Source organism: Herpailurus yagouaroundi, unplaced genomic scaffold (genome assembly GCF_014898765.1).
Source record: "Herpailurus yagouaroundi ecotype Mexico unplaced genomic scaffold, PumYag 160, whole genome shotgun sequence".
Lineage (NCBI taxonomy): Eukaryota > Metazoa > Chordata > Mammalia > Carnivora > Felidae > Herpailurus > Herpailurus yagouaroundi.
Window position 1 is genome coordinate 26,838,056 of NW_024412401.1, and position 17,420 is coordinate 26,855,475.

Sequence of the window (17,420 nt, forward strand, 5' to 3'; positions counted from 1 at the left end):
AGACTCCGAGATTATGACCTGCGCCGAAGTCGGACACCCGACCGACTGAGCCACCCAGGCACCCCGAGAAACCCAGTTTTAAACAGAAAATGTTTTCCACCACTTGCCAAGTCCCAGGGAATTCACCTAGATTGGCAAATACCTGGATCCAAGGTATCCCTAACTGGGGTACAAAGGTTATTCAATTTGCAAGGGTATCACAATTTTGAGACAGCGATGTACCCTGCTGGTACATATAAACTAAGATTCGATTTACAAAAATTCAAATCACATACAAATTCGTTCGAAATAGTTCATATGCACCTGTGCCCTTGTCCTTTGATTTTGTCCAATTTCCTTCCAGTTGGTCCAAAATAACTGTGAATCTAGAGAAATCAGGAAAGCCCCCTCTTTCCGTCATATTCCTGCCTTACTTTCATTGTCTGTCTCCCCAGTACATCACCACCCTTAGCCCTTCCTTGCTCAGAGTTTGCTTCTGGTTTGAGTAAGGTGTTCCCTGAAGAATTTCTGGATCTCTCCCCAGGAGTGCTCCTGGGCTGCCGCATGGGCAACAGGGTCCCCTCCCCAGAGCAGGATCCCGGAACCGAACCTGTGTGGGGAAGCATAACACAGGGGTGTGTAGGGCGGTTCTATGAGGTGGCCCGCCCCCGGGTATACCAGCATCCTTCCATTGTTTCTCCCATGGCTCCTCAGCTGGTCCAAGGCCTGCTCAGCATACTCCCTGCTATTCAAGCATTCATCACCGTCTCCTACAATGAAAAGAATCGCACCCTGGGCCTTTTCGATGGGAAGCACGCTCTTCCGATTCAGTTCATCCCGGGCGTCCCCCTTGTAGTGGCGGAAGCGCATAGCTCCTAAAACGTCAATCTGCACGCGCTCCATAAACGAGGGGATGGGTGTTATAACCAGATCTTTGTACCTGAGCGGAAATTCATAGATGGCGTTGGGCCCATTGATGCAGATGGTGGCTACCACCTGCTTCATGAAGCAGGCCATGGCCAGCGCGATCTCTACACCTTTGCTCACGGAGATCACTCCGATTCCTGGCTTTTGGATCTGAAGCACAAAATAAAGGGAACCCATCACATGCCATACTCGAAGAAGCCGCCTTACAGGCCAGTAAGCTAGTGTGAGCAAACAGAAAATATTGGATGGGAGTCCTGGCACTCGAGTTTACCAGCTTCTATGACTGAAAACATTACCTACTTGTCTGCCCTCTGAAAGCCTTCTTGTCTTATGGGGGCGTTAATATTACCTACCCTGCAGGATTGTTATGATGATCTAGTGAAACAATAGAAATAAAAGCCGTGGGGCGCCTGGGTGACTCAGTCGGTTAAGCCTTCAGCTTCGGTTCAGGTCATGATCTCACAGTTGGTGACTTTGAGCCACGCGTCCAGCTCTATGTTGACAGCTCAGAGCCTAGAGCCTGCTTCCAATTCTGTGTCTCCCTCTCTCTCTGCCCCTCCCCTGCTCGTTTTCTCTCTCTCTCTCTCTCTTTCTCAAAAATAAACAAACAAAAAAGAAATAAAAACTCTTCATCAAAGGCAGAGTTCTGTAAAAGCAGAGTCTAAATGCACCAGCAATGTTCAACATCAAGTGAGTACAAGCAGGTAAACTTCACAAAGAATCAAATTCTTCTCTCTGGCTAGGAAAAGAGATTTCCCTAGGTTCTTTAGAATATTTTGTGTTATTCATATTTAAATAGCATTTTACAGCAACGGAGGTTTTGCACATCCATTAATCTAAGAGCTAGATTAATGAAAGCATTGGGGGTGTAAAGATGAAGCCTTGGATTCTATAAACAATTGAATCCCAGTGCCCAGTCCAATAGCAAAAGTAGTAGGCCGTAGAAGGGGGTCCTTAATTCTGTGGAAGGCTGAGGGAACAGAGGGAAGATTAGGAAGGGAACAGAGAAGTTAGGAAGATGAGTAGGGAAAGGTGTTAACTAACTCGAATTTAAATAAAATCTTGTGGGGTGCCTGGGTGGCTCAGTGGGTTCAGGTCCTGATCTCATGGTTCATGGGTTCAAGCCCCGCATCGGGCTCTGTGCTGACAGCTCGGAGCCTGGAGCCTGCTCCAGATTCTGTGTCTCCCTCTCTTTCTGCCCCTCCCCTGCTCACATTCTGTCTCTCTCAAAAATAAGTAAACATGAAAGAAAGAAAAAGAAAGAAAGATAGATCATCCTAGGGTCAGGTACCAGGCACCTAGGGACCTCTCCTATACTTAAATAAATAAGTAAATAAATAAAATCCTGGGGGGAAATATGAGTAGGGAAAGGAAGGGCATTTTGGAAAGACAGTAGCAAATACATTGCAACCTGATATGTTTACTTTGCTTACATTTGTATGCCCAGCACCTTTCTTTTATCAGATCACCTGAAAAAAAATCTTTTTTAATTAGAGCTTTCCAAGATCCAGTTTTCACGTTTCTACTTCAATAGTTCTGAGTGGGCCCAAGAATCGGATAATATAGCATATCCATGGGGAAATCCAGTGGGCTCCCATATCTGGGAACCATCCATAAGAGGACAGGACTGGGGCAAGGGATGAGAGCAAGGGACGAGAGATAGGAAACTACACTATGGCGGTACCACAGTGAGGCAGTGATGACAACAAACTAAAACAGTGGCCTGGACGGTGGACAGGGTGTGAGGTATTGAGAAAGATTCAGGAACAGACCCTAAAACACTTTGGGACTGGTTGAGGATGTGGGGAAGGGAGAGGGGTAAAACCAGATGGGCAAAGATGACAAGGTGGATTTATTGAGAGTTTACTATATATGCCGGCCCCTCAGCTAAGTGCTCTACACGTAAGTTGTCTCAGCTTGTCCTTCCATAATAGCACTGAGATTCAGGAAGTTTACAAGCCCTGCTTAAGGTTACAACAGTATCAAGGGGCAGAGGTGGGAACTGCACCTCTTCTGATGAATCTAAATCTAAACTGAATTTGGGGGCACCTGGGTGGCTCAGTCGGTTAAGCATCTGACTCTTGGTTTTGGCTCAGGGCATGATCTCGTGGTTTCATGGGATCAAGCCCCGTGTTGGGCTCTGTGCTGGCAGCACGGAGCCTGCTTAGGATTCTCTCTCTCTTTCTCTCTCTCTCTCTCTCTCTCTCTCTCTCTCTCTTTCTCTCTGTCTCTTTCTCCTTCCCCCACTAGTGCTGTCTCTGTCTCTCTCAAAAAAAAAAAAAAGTAAACTTAAAAAAATTTTAACTGAATTTTGACAATTGCCCTTTCTCCTCAGATAATGTCACAAATAGTTAAATTTGAAGTGAAAGAAAATTTTTCACTTAAACATTTTATCTGGACAATCCTTTAAAAAGAGCCAAATATGCTTAGAAAAATCACCCATTCACATTCATCACCTGATAACAAAGCCTCTGGGCCATGGATGACATTTTCTTTTAAATTTTTTTTTTCAACGTTTATTTATTTTTGGAACAGAGAGAGACAAAGCATGAACGGGGGAGGGGCAGAGAGAGAGGGAGACACAGAATCAGAAACAGGCTCCAGTCTCCGAGCCATCAGCCCAGAGCCTGACGCGGGGCTCGAACTCACGGACCGCGAGATCGTGACCTGGCTGAAGTCGGACGCTTAACCGACTGCGCCACCCAGGCGCCCCATGGATGATATTTTCAATGGTACAACAAGACTTGACAGAGTTCTAAAATGATCCTTCCTTTCCAGATTCCATTCCCTACCCTGGCTTTTAGACTTGGACACTTATTTTAGGCTTAGTTCTGTTCCTAGATCTGATACCTGAAGAGCTAATTCAGCTAATCAGATGGTGCAGCCACATCCATTTTGCTGATAATTCTGCTCTAATCCTGTGGCCCAGCTCTGAAACGGAACTTCTGCATGTTCTTAGTCTCAGGACTCTTTAGTGTGACTTACTCCAGTATTACCCCATGCAGAGACCATCACTGAAGTTTGAAAACACTTCAAGTCAGAGAATTCATGATTTGAGATCAGCGGCTAATGAAAATTGAAGAGCCACTGATGAACAAGTCACGTGCACTTCAAATGTGAGGACTCTTGGCTTTTTCTTCCCATTGAAAATGATCATAATATATCCACCATTTACTGTCTTTTGTGCCAGTAAGTTGATCACCACCGATCCCAACAATCCTACAAGGTAGATATTATCATCCCCATTTTAAGAGTAAACTCTGCTATGCCCAAGTCTAAACAGATTGGTAAAATAGGCAAAACAAACATTTATGTTTTTTTTTTTCACTATAATGTTGCAAGGTAGAATGAAAAGTATTTTAAATACCTTGGATTGGGGTGCCTGGGTGGCTCAGTCAGTTAAGCGTCCAACTCTTGATTTCAGCTCAGGTCATCGTATCACAGTTTGTGAGCCCACATAAGGGCTGCTTGGTATTCTCTCTTTCCCTCTCCGACCCTCCCCTGCTCATTCACACTCTGTCTCTCTCTCTTTCAAAATAAGTAAATAAACTTAGAAAAAAAAAAAATACCTTGGGATGAACTAATAGCCAGTTAGCAGCTTCCTCAAAATATTCCAGGTCGATCTCCTCCAGTGTTTTAGGCAGATCTTCATAGAGAAAATATGCTAATGCCAACACCGCAAAGCCATGGGTAGCCAAAAGACTGGCCCGAAATTCAACCAGACCCCCTCTGCCCCCAAACAAATCCACGATTCCTGGGAAAGGACCTTCTCCTGAAAGCAACAGAAAGAAAAGAGAATGGGATCAGAAAGAGTGAAAAGAGGGCCCCGTGGATATCAGGGGAAGTACGGGATGAGCAACGTGATTTCCACCTTCACTCACACACAAAATAGCATGTTGCTTTTAAACTATCGTGTATCGAAATATTAGTTCTCCAATAATTTGATGCCATTTGTTTTTGTTTTTATATTTGTCAACAATGTTTTCCATATCACCAAAGATTGGCCTCACCTGGAGGGAGAAAAAGGGCTCCTCGCACACGACCTTCTCGGATCTGCACCCGCTGTATGCCAGGGCCTGAGAACCAGCGCTGTACTGTCTGGCTGGCCCTAGGCTGATCTGTGGTGGAAACTTGCAAATAAACTGAGTCATATAGGTTCAGAGTGACATAAAAGGGGCTGTTCATCACATCCTGCTTAATCAGCCTCCGGAAAACCTTCTCGGGCTTCAGAGACCAGAAGAGACCCATCGGGTGGACCCCCACATAGTCGCCTCCAATTGAAGGAGCCTCCATTAGGTCCAGTTCGCCAACCTCGTTCGCCTTGTAGAAGGCTTTAGAGTGGTACACGTACCCTTTCTCATCCTTCAGGGATGCCGTGAGGGTCACTATCTGCAACGGGGACAGGCCTGTCACTCGGATATGCACTGGCTCATCTGCAAGGGCACTTGCCGGGGTGGCGGTCAGCTGGAACATTGGCAACTGGCAGAGGGACCTGTAGTGTGCCCTGTAATGTGAGAGGAGACTTTGAGTTGGAGACTGAAATCCCAGGAAAAAGACCAAGACGAGGCTTGCATTAGGTCTGGCCAAGTTCTGCTTCTAGAGACCTCATGCAAAATACACACAACATTTCCAGGAGGGAAAAGGAGACATGCAAGAGGACACATTATTCTCATTTTACATATGAGGAAACAAGTTAAGTGACATGCTTCAAACCTCATACATAACAGTAGAACTGGAAATTCAAGCTAAGGCTGAACCACAGCCTCCTGCCTTATCCATTGTAACACTGTCGTAAACATTAGTTTTATGGTTTGGGGTAAGTTGAGCTTTAATTCCTCAGTTAAGATAATACCCATGTGACCTATTTTACAGGGTATTTGCCAGGATCTAAGGAGGTAACGCATGGTAGAGCACTTACAGGAAAGATCAGTGCTGCTTTTCAATCCCCATACCTAGCTGGGCAGAGTTACATAAACAAGAAATATACTAGCATGTTGTTTCTTTTTTGTTTTAGTTTCTAATCCATCCCTGCCATCATAAAACCAACCTTCAGCTCTTTTTCGAGTTCCCATTATTTATTCTTTTCACAGGAAAATAAAACTCCATGATCTTGTCTCTGCTTTTCTGCCTTTCCAATGGGGTGATAAATGTCAAAATGCTGTTTGCAGTAAAGAGACTGTAATAGACACTGGATCATACTCCGTTTCATTAATGAGCAAAACGTGGGGCATTTCCTCCTTCCTTACATTCCTTCTCCTGTCCTTTCTTCTCTCTTTCCTCCCTTCCCTTCTTTCTTCCATTCCTCATATCTACAACAAATTTGAACCTGTTTACAGATAACAGATACAGATAGAATAAAATAAAATAGAATGGGGAACATATGAACAAAATCAGAGACATTGGTCAAAGAAACCCTGGAGCATGAAAACTAGAGCTTTTTGTGAGCTGAGTAGGTTTGGCCCTAAATAAATTAGTGATAGCCAGAGGAGAAAAGGCAATCTGGGCAGTTTCATTGTTCTAATTATTCTCATAGAAAAAGTTGCCAGTTCCTCAGGGAAAAGGAAAAGTGATACCTTTCCAATATTTAGTTCTGAAATAGATTTCTTATATTAAACTTCAACATAGGTATGCACCATTTCTTCAACAAGATCTTGATGCAAATTGTAGTGATAGAACTGCTTTCTAGAGCCCAGAGATGGATACCCAGCAGCTATGTTTATACCATGTGACCTCAACCTGGGGCCATTGCAATGGATACCTGAAACAATATGTGCCAGGGATGTTTTCCCTTTGCCTATTTAGAATGGGGGCCCAGAGGGGCACCTGGGTGGCTGAGTTGGTTGAGTGTCTGACTTTGGCTCAGGTCTTGATCTCACCGTGAGTTTGAGCCTTATATCAGGCTCCTGTTGTCAGCACAGAGCCTGCTTTGGATCCTGTCTCCCTCTTTCTCTGCCCCTCCCCTGCTCAAGCTCTTTCTCAAAAATAAATTAACATTTTAAAAATTAAAAAAAATTAAAAAAAAGAGATCACCAGTCACTCTGACTTGTCAGAAATTCCTCATAATGGTCACTATTATTCTATGTCTACATGATTGCTATTTCCACCAATGTATATGCAAGAGATTAGAGTGAAATTTCCTATAAGAAGCAGTTCTCTCAAGAGAAGATACCACTTGACAGGTCAACAGTGGGTGCTTGTGAATGGTGTCTCAGGTTTCCCCATGAAAGACTAGGAAGGGACCAGATGGTCATCAACCCTAGTGTCATTGCCCTTGGAATATAAGCTAAAGAAAATCAGCATCTTTCACAAGTTGACAAGGCAGGGAGGACCCTTATGAGGATTGGGTAGGGATCTAAGGCAAAATTGGACAGATTGCCTTTCCAGAAGTTGGTTGTAAGTCTAACAGACCTCGGACTTCTCAAGCCTATGTGTCATCCCTCCCTTATATATTCAAGAAGCAAGAAGAGTCCGGGATTAAAATACACACACATAACACATACATATGTGTGCATGCACACACGCGTGGAAGAAGACTTTGTACCTCTACACCAGGGCTTCTCAACTGGGGTTCTGAGGAGCACTGAGGTTCTGCAGAATGTCATGAGGGGGTTCCACTAGAGTTCTTAGTTGAGGAAAAAAGAAAGTTTTTGAATTTCAAGTGTCATGTGATGCTAGTGCACTCAAGGATGGATAGTGACCGAGCAGTCCTATCAGTGATTTCTTTACAGGTTTTTCATCCCATAAGGGCAGTGGGCAAAAGGATCATGTTCATTTGACTAAGTTCATTTTCAGTTTTGGATGCAAGATAGAGGAGGCTCTTGACGGTTAGTGAGCACTACGTTGCATGGAGAGAAGGGTGGTAGGCTGATCACATTTGCCTCTCCTTCCTGATTTACCTACTCCAAACTCCCTTTATAACTCAGCTGCCCTCTGACACTTTGCTATTATTTATAAGCATTGCCAAGTGTGTGGACAGTGTAAGAAAAGCATTGTCAAGTACGGATGGGACAAGAACACTGTGATAAAGAACTGTTTTTTCAAGAATTTTTTCACACCCTGTTTATTATGCCACTCTTCTGTATTTTAGTAAGCATTTGCCTTTTGCAAACATGTCTGAAGGTCCAATAGGCTGATTTTTGAAGATTTTTTAAGTTCCTGTTTTCCCTGTATTCCATTTCTATTATCTTATTCTCATTTGGATCCCAGCTACTCCACATATTATGACAGGGATTAACACCTTTGTCAGTTGATAAGGCTTATTGCCTCTCAGAACCAGACCCTCATAGACTTTCACAATAAGCTGTAAGAAGCCTTAAAGCTTATCCTGTCCAATGCTGTATTGTCATCATTATCAATAAAGCACCTACTGTGCACAGGGAAGAGGAGTCTCCACCATGCCACTCAGAGCACTTAATATATTACTGAACCTTATACTAGAACCATTTATGTTGAGCTTTCACTTTCCTGTTAATCTGTAAGTCTCTTGGGGGCAGGATCTGGTCTGACTTGTCTTTGTCCCACCTGCTGCGCATGGAGTCCTTTACAATCCATGTATTCAGTAAATGATTATCGATTGTGCTGTCCACTTCATTCCCATAAACTCTCATCCATTTATCCAATTCTTCCTCCCTGTTCAGTCTTTTGCACTCCCCAGTCTAATCTCTGCAATGTCGTCAGATCTTTACAAAACACAAAAGTAATCAAATCACTCTCCTGCTTTATACTTTCAATGACAGCCAGAGTCATTAAAAGGTGAACTCTAAGTGTTGGGAGAAGATGGCGGTGTAGGGGGACGCTGGGCTCACCTCCTCCTGCTGATTGCTTAGATTCCACCCACATCTGACTAAACCAGAAAACCGCCAGAAGACTACCAGAACGGACTCTCTGGAGACAAGCATAGACAAGAGGTCCACGGAAGAGGGTAGGAAGGGCGGAGAGGCGGTATATGCTACATGGACTGGCAGGAGGGAGCCAGGGCAGTGAAAGGGCAGCCCGCCAAGCAAGGCAGAGCCTCCAAAGTCTAGCTTGCAAAAGCCGAGGGGCCAGACTGCATGAGTTCTGACAGCCAGCGGGACTTAACATCTGGAATGTTATAAGTCAACAGCTCTGCTCCGAGAGTGGGAGGGCGAGAGGACACCGGGAGGGAGAGGTATTGAGCCCTGGAAGACAAAGCTCAGCTCGGCAGGGGGACAAAGTCGCTGGCCAGTGCCATCTCCCTCTCCCATCCCCCAGCTGAAATCCCAAAGGGAACCAGTTGCCCGAACTTGCTTGCACCGCACAAATACCCAATGCTGTGCTTCTGTGGATCCATCCCTCTGACAGGTCTGCTTGCCTCCCTCTGGTGCTGCAGGGCCCCTCCTGCAGGGGACCACCGACAGCAAAGCGAGCTAAGCCTGCCCCTCCCGCCCCAGTGCAACCAGATCCGCCCCAGCTAATACACCAAATCCTATCGAAGCACCACAAGCCTGGCAGTGTGCAAGTAGCCCAGACAAGGGCCACACCACTCCACAGTGAGTTGTGCCCCTGGGAGAGGGGAAGATAAGGTACATACCAGTCTGATTGTGGCCCCATTGGTGGGCTGGGGGCAGATATTGGGTCTGACTGCAGCCCCGCCCAACACAAGTTACTCCAGACAGCACAGGGGAATTGCCCTGCAGTTTGGAGCCACTGCAGGGACTACCCAAAATGATGAAACAGAAGACCTCTCCTCAAAAGAAACTCCAGGAAGTAGCGACAGTTAACGAATTGATCAAAAACAATTTAAACAATATAACGGAACAAGAATTTAGAATAATAGTCATAAAATTAATCTCTGGGCTTGAAAAAAAGCATAGAGGCAGCAGAGAATCTATTGCTACAGACATCAAGGTACTAAGAAATATTCATGAGGAGCTAAAAAATGCTATAAATGAGGTGCAAAATAAAATGGAGTCGACCACAGCTCGGATTGAAGAGGCAGAGGAGAGAATAGGTGAATTAGAAGATAAAATTATGGAAAAAGAGGAAGCTGAGGAAAAGAGAGATAAAAAAAAATCCAGGAATATGAGGGGAGAATTAGAGAACTAAGTGATGCAATCAAACGGAACAATATCTGTATCATAGGAATTCCAGAGGAGGAAGAGAGAGACAAAGGGGCTGAAGGTGTACTTGAACAAATCATAGCTGAGAACTTCCCTGATCTGGGGAAGGAAACAGGCATTGATATCCAAGAGGCACAGAGAACTACCTTCAGACGTAACTTGAATCAATCTTCTGCATGACATATCATAGTGTAACTGGCAAAATACAAGGATAAAGAGAGAATTCTGAAAGCATCTAAAAATAGACAGGCTCTAACTTACAAAGGTAGACCTATCTACTGAAACTTGGCAGGCCAGAAAGGAACGACAGGAAATCTTCAATGTGATGAACAGAAAAAATATGTAGCCAAGAATCCTTTATCCAGCAAGTCTATCATTCAGAATAGGAGAGATAAAGGTTTTCCCAAACAAACAAAACCTGAAGGAATTCATCACCACTAAACCAGCCCTACAAGAGATCCTAAGGGGGACTCTGTGAATGAAATGTTGCAAGGACCACAAAGTACCAGAGACATCACTACAAGCATGAAACCTACAGACATCACAATGACTCTAAACCCATATCTTTCAATAATAACACTGAATGTAAATGGACTAAATGCTCCAACCAAAAGACACAGGGTATCAGAATGGATAAAAAAACAAGACCTATCTATTTGCTGTCTACAAGAGACTCATTTTAGATCTGAGGAAACCTTCAGATTGAAAGTGAGGGAATGGAGAAATATCTATCATGCTACTGGAAGTCAAAACAAAGCTGGAGCAGCCATACTTATATCAGACAAACTAGACTTTAAATTAAAGGCTGTAACAAGAGATGAAGAAGGGCATTATATAATAATTACAGGGTCTATCCATCAGGAAGAGCTAACAATTATAAATGTCTATGCACCAAATATGGGAGCCCCCAAATATATAAAACAATCACAAACATAAGCAACCTTATTGATAAGAATGTGGTAATTGCAGGGGACTTTAATACTCCACTTACAACAATGGATAGATCATCTAGACACAGGATCAATAAAGAAACAAGGGCCCTGAATGATACATTGGATCAGATGGACTTGACAGATATATTTAGAACTCTGCATCCCAAAGCAACAGAATATACTTTCTTCTCGAGTGCACATGGAACATTCTCCAAGATAGATCACATCTTGGATCACAAAACAGCCCTTCATAAGTATAAAAGAATTGAGATCATACCATGCACACTTTCAAACCACAATGCTATGAAGCTTGAAATAGACCACAGGAAAAAGTCTGGAAAACCTTCCAAAAGCATGGAGGTTAAAGAACACCCTTCTAAAGAATGAATGGGTCAACCAGGCAATTATAGAAGAAATTAAAAGATACATGGAAACAAATGAAAATGAAAATACAACAATCCAAATGCTTTGGGATGCAGCAAAGGCAGTCCTGAGAGGAAAATACATTGCCATCCAGGCCTATCTCAAGAAACAAGAAAAATCCCAAATACAAAATCTAACAGCACACCTAAAGGAAATAGAAGCAGAACAGCAAAGATGCCCCAAACCCAGCAGAAAAAGAGAAATAATAAAGATCAGAGGAGAGATAAACAATATAGAATCTAAAAAGACTGTAGAACAGATCAATGAAACCAAGAGTTGGTTTTTTGAAAAAATAAACAAAGTTGATAAACCTCTAGCTAGGCTTCTCAAAAAGAAAAGGGAGAGGACTCAAATAGATAAAATCATTAATTAAAATGGAATTATTACAACCAATCCCTCAGAAATACAAGCAATTTTCAGGGAATACTATAAAAAAATTTATGCCCACAAACTGGACAACCTGGAAGAAATGGACAAATTCCTAAGCCCCCACACGCTTGCAAAACTCAAACAGGAAGAAATAGAAAACTTGAACAGATACATAACCAGCAAAGAAATTGAATCAGTTATCAAAAATCTCCCAACAAATAAGAGTCCAGGACCAGATGGCTTCCCTGGGGAATTTTACCAGACATTTAAAGGAGAGATAATACCTATCCTTCTCAAGCCGTCCCAAAAAATAGAAAGGGAAGGAAAACTTCCAGACTCATTCTATGAAGCCAGCATTACTTTGATTCCTAAACAAGACAGAGACCCCGCAAAAAAAGAGAACTACAGGCCAATATCCCTAATGAATATGGATGCAAAAATTCTCAATAAGATACTAGCAAATCGAATTCAACAGCATATAAAAAGAAGTATTCACCAAGATCAAGTGGGATCCATTCCTGGGCTGCAGGGCTGGTTCAACATTTGCAAATCAATCAATGTGATACATCACATTAATAAAAGAAAAGAAAAGAAAAGAACCATATGATCCTGTCAATTGATTCAGAAAAAGCATTTGACAAAATTCAGCATCCTTTCTTAATAAAAACCCTCAAAGTCAGGATAGAAGGAACATACTTAAACATCATAAAAGCCATTTATGAAAAGCCCACAGCTAATATCATCCTCAATGGGGAAAAATTGAGAGCTTTCCCCCTGAGATCAGGAACGCAACAGGGATGTCCACTCTCACCACTGTTGTTTAACATAGTGTTGGAAGTTCTAGCATCAGTAATCAGACAACAAAAGGAAATCAAAAGCATCAAAATTGGCAAAGATGAAGTCAAGCTTTCACTTTTTGCAGATGACATGATATTCTACATGGAAAACCCAACAGACTCCACCAAAAGTCTGCTAGAACTGATACATGAATTCAGCAAAGTCACAGGATACAAAATCAATGTACAGAAATCAGTTGCATTCTTATACACTAATAATGAAGCAACAGAAAGACAAAGAAACTGATCCCATTCACAACTGCACCAAGAATCATAAAATACCTAGGAATAAACCTAACCAAAGATGTAAAAGATCTGTATGCTGAAAACTATAGAAAGCTTATGAAGGAAATTGAAGATGATAGAAAGAAATGGAAAAACATTCCATGCTCATGGATTGGAAGAATAAATACTGTTAAAATGTCAATACTACCCAAAGCTATCTACACATTCAATGCAATACCAATCAAAATTGCACCAGCATTCTTCTTGAAGCTAGAACAAGCAATCCTAAAATTTGTATGGAACCACAAAAGACCCCGAATTTGTATGGAACCACAAAAGACTCTGGATAGGATTAAATACCTATCCACCAAAGGAATTTTGAAGAAGACCAAAGCAGGAGGCATCACAATCCCAGACTTTAGCCTCTGCTACAAAGCTGTAATCAACAAGACAGCATGGTATTGGCACAAAAACAGACACATAGACCAATGGAATAGGATAGAGATTCCAGAATTGGACCCACAAAAGTATGGCCAAGTAATCTTTGACAAAGCAGGAAAGAATATCCAATGGAAAAAAGACAGTCTCTTTAACAAATGGTGCTGGGAGAACTGGACAGCAACATGCAGAAGAATGAAACTCGACCACTTTTTTACACCATTCACAAAAATAAACTCAAAATGGATAAAGGACCTGAATGTGAGACAGGAAACCACCAAAACCCTAGAGGAGAAAGCAAGAAAAACCCTCTCTGACCTCAGCCACGGCAATTTCTTACTTGACACATCTCCAAAGGCAAGGGAACTAAAAGCAAAAATGAACTATTGGGACCTCGTGGAGACAAAAAGCTTTTGCACTGCAAAGGAAACAATCAACAAAACTAAAAGGCAACCGACGGAATGGGAAAAGATATTTGCAAATGACATACCAGAAAAAAGGGCTAGTATCCAAAATCTATAAAGAGCTCACCAAACTCCACACCTGAAAAACAAATAATCCAGTGAAGAAATGGCAGAAGACATAAATAGACACTTCTCTAAAGAAGACATCCAGGTGGCCAACAGGCACATGAAAAGACGTTCCATGTCACTCCTCATCAGGGAAATACAAATCAAAACCACACTGAGATATCACCTCACGCCAGTCAGAGTGGCTAAAATGAGCAAATCAGGAGACTATAGATGCTGGAGAGGATGTGGAGAAACGGGAACCCTCTTGCACTGTTGGTGGGAATGCAAACTGGTGCAAGCCGCTCTGGAAAACAGTGTGGAGGTTCCTCAAAAAATTAAAAATAGACCTACCCTATGACCCAGCAATAGCACTGCTAGGAATTTACCCAAGGGATACAGGAGTACTGATGCCTAGGGGCACTTGTACCCCAATGTTTATAGCAGCACTCTCAACAATAGCCAAATTATGGAAAGAGCCTAAATGTCCATCAACTGTTAAATGGATAAAGAAATTGTGGTTTATATACACAATGGAATACTACGTGGCAATGAGAAAGAATGAAATATGGCCTTTTGTAGCAACATGGATGGAACCGGAGAGTGTTATGCTAAGTGAAATAAGTCACACAGAGAAAGACAGATACCATATGTTTTCACTCTTATGTGGATCCTGAGAAACTTAACAGAATCCCATGGAGGAGGGGAAGGAAAAAAAGAAAAGTTAGAGACGGAGGGAGCCAAACCATAAGAGACTCTTAAAGACTGAGAATAAACTGAGGGTTGATGGGGGTGGGAGGGAGGGGAAGGTGGGTGATGGTTATTGAGGGCACCTGTTGGGATGAGCACTGGGTGGTGTATGGAAACCATTTTGACAACAAATTTCATATTAAAAAAATTAAAAAATAACGGTGAACTCCAAATCCTCTGGCCCAGCATTGAGACCTTTAGCAGGGAATGGCTTCATGACCACACCCTGGAGAGCTTCCAGGCATTCACTGGCAAAACTTGTACCACTATGACCTAAATCTGGATGGAATGCCTTGTGACTCTGCCAGGAACATAGCAAGGTAGATGATCTTTAAAGGAGGCTTCACAAGATTGTTTTCTCACTTGTTTTTATCTTGTAATATCACATTTCAATTATATTTTATTAGTTTCAGGTATACAACATTCAACAAGCTAACCAAATGGTCAACAAACTAACCACATTACCAAATGGTCACCCCGAAAGGTTTAGTTACCACCTGTCATCAGACAAAGTTATTACAATATTATTGGCTATATATTCCCGATGATTGATTTATTTTATAAGTGGAGGTTTGCAGCTCTTATCTGTCTCTCCCTATCTTATAGGAGACTGCCGCGAGACAGTTTTCCCATCCACCTCCCTGGTTCCAGAGAGGCACAGGACTTTCTGGCTCACACCCACACTCCCCTTCAAGGGCAGAGCCACAGGCTCTGTGACCATTTGCTGCAGTCTGGAGTTGGTTTCTCAGCAACAAGGCACCTCACAACTCTGTTGAAGTCATGAGGCCCCTTTTGTTTCAATGCCATTATTTCAGGGTGTTAAGACAAGGACTCGGACAGCTGGCACTTTCAGTTTCTCTTGCCTCCACTATCTATGTAAGTAATAAGCTGTCTGGAATCTAACAAGGGCTTATTATTTCTTTACCAGCTGAATCTGTCAGTCTTGGATTTGAAGTTCCCTTTGTTTTTGGTGCCCTTTATAATCTGATGCAATGGAAGCCTTTTACAACTAACCCCAACCTATTACCAGTCCAACCAACCATCTTATTATAAAACTTAGTATATGATATTGTAAAAATCTGCTTCTTTATCTCTCACCCTTTTTGTTCTATCCGAGATAGTAGCCTCTAGCCACATATAGCTAATTAAATTTCAATTTATTAAAAATAAATTAAATTAAAATTTTAATCCCTCAGTTACAGTAACCATTTTAATTGCTCAAAAGCCCACATATAACTAGTGGTTACTGCATTGGACAATGCAGATATAGAATATTTCCATCACCCTAGAATAGTCTATTAACACTAGATTATAAATTATTCTTCAAGGGCAAGAATTATTCCTTGTCCAACACTCTATTCTTCAGTTTCTAGAATAGTTCCTGGCACATAGTGATTGCTCAGTAAGTATTTGAGGAATTAAAAGGAAGAATAAAAGATAGATGGAACAGTTTAAAAAAAAAAAAGAAAAATTTCTCTGAGAGAGTATGAAGAAGAACGGAAACCCAACTGAATTTTCATAGGTTACTTCTGAAGAGGTGAGACTCTTCAAAATGCAACGGAATAAAATCTCCAGGCTTGCTCACTTCTCTGCAGCCGAAGGCTACACCCTGCACGTTGTAGAGAATCCAGGAAGCCAAAGCCACAAAGCAGCCGAAGGGCAAGAAAACAGCTGCGTCACACAGGATCAGCCCTGTGGTGGTTGCAGAGAGAGACTTGGGCAATCTGGAAGCAACCCGATAGGAGCTGAGAGCTGACAGCCATACTGTGGCATAAGTTCCAGGCATCCAGACTCCCAGGGTGAGGGGTATCAAGGCTACACCCCAGGGAGACTTTGACCCATCAGGAGAAAAGGCAGTTAGGAACTGGCCCACACTACCGCAGCAGGAGGCAGGAAAAAAGGAGAGCAAAAGGTCACCCACAGAAGTTAAAATTACCAGTCAAGAAACAGAATGTCATTCCCTCTAGGGGCTTTTTGCTCTTCATCACAGGCACTTCCTCCCCCTCCTTCCAAGCAAGAAATCCCAGAGGAAGATTTCTCCCATCAAGAAACAGTCTCTCCCTGGAGCACCTGGGTGGCTCAGTTGGTCAAGCGTCCGACTCTTGATTTCGGCTCCAGTGGTGACCTCCCGGTTGGTGAGATGGAGCCCCACGAGGGTGCTGTCAGCATGGAGCCTGCTCTGGATTCTCTCCCTCCCTCCCTCTCTCCCTCTGCCCCTCACCCTCCCCAACTCCCTCAGAAAGAAAGAAAGAAAGAAAGAAAGAAAGAAAGAAAGAAAGAAAGAAAGAGAGTCTCTCTCTAAGTTCACATTAGCAGGATCCTGACTTTTACAGCCAAGTGTGCAGTTTGCCCCCAAAATAGTCTCAAACAGTCTCTTGTTGGGTGGATGCATCTGACATATCTGCCTTTCCAAGCAACCGGCCACCCCGGGGCGTTAACTGCAGGTTCCTCAGAGAGCTGTGCTGCCCATCCAGACGAGAGGAAGGCAGCCAAAGGAAAGCCGCCTTCCCAGGTACCAAGCGGCTGAAATACAGAAAGGACCTTGTCTGCGGCATCCCCACATCCCCGACTGCTGCACACTCACTCACCCTGAATTCCTCTGCAGGAAGCGGCCTGGAGCAGGATGGTTTGCTGAGCCAACGGAAGCCCTTCTGCTTTTGCTGACGTGTTCTCCTTCGAACACCCCAGCCCACGCTTCCAAGGTGAAGTTGTGTCACAAAACTATCAGCTGCTCCTTCCTTCTATAGGTCCCCTGTGAGGGGACTACCAGCCGGTGTTGCCGAGGGGTCAGGACAGAGGCTTAGTGGAGCTGCTGCACCTTTCAGTCCCACTGGTTCTTGTGTTTCATCACACAGCTCTGGTTTCTAAGCCTCTCCCTGACTCCTCCTCTCAATCCCTGGCTCTGGTCTCCTTTACTCCAAATCCTTTTCTATTTCCTCCTCTAAGTCATTG

At 43.1% G+C, this 17,420-nt stretch overlaps 1 protein-coding gene across 3 annotated transcripts in view; it reads right to left on the minus strand.

Moving 5' to 3' along the window:
• The window catches only part of BAAT (bile acid-CoA:amino acid N-acyltransferase), a 21,999-nt gene continuing 4,579 nt past the window's right edge, over positions 1-17,420 (minus strand). For 2 of the 3 annotated variants that reach the window (XM_040481841.1, XM_040481839.1), the window contains exons 2-4: positions 4,917-5,410; positions 4,476-4,678; positions 1-1,056 (exon numbers count right to left, since the gene is read on the minus strand). In XM_040481841.1, the coding sequence (XP_040337775.1) occupies positions 463-1,056; positions 4,476-4,678; positions 4,917-5,379 (1,260 nt within the window). In that variant the 5' untranslated portion in view covers positions 5,380-5,410 and the 3' untranslated portion in view covers positions 1-462. Of the gene's footprint in view, positions 1,057-4,475; positions 4,679-4,916; positions 5,411-17,056; positions 17,379-17,420 lie in introns of those variants that run through there. The other variant, XM_040481840.1, reaches the window with a different exon arrangement.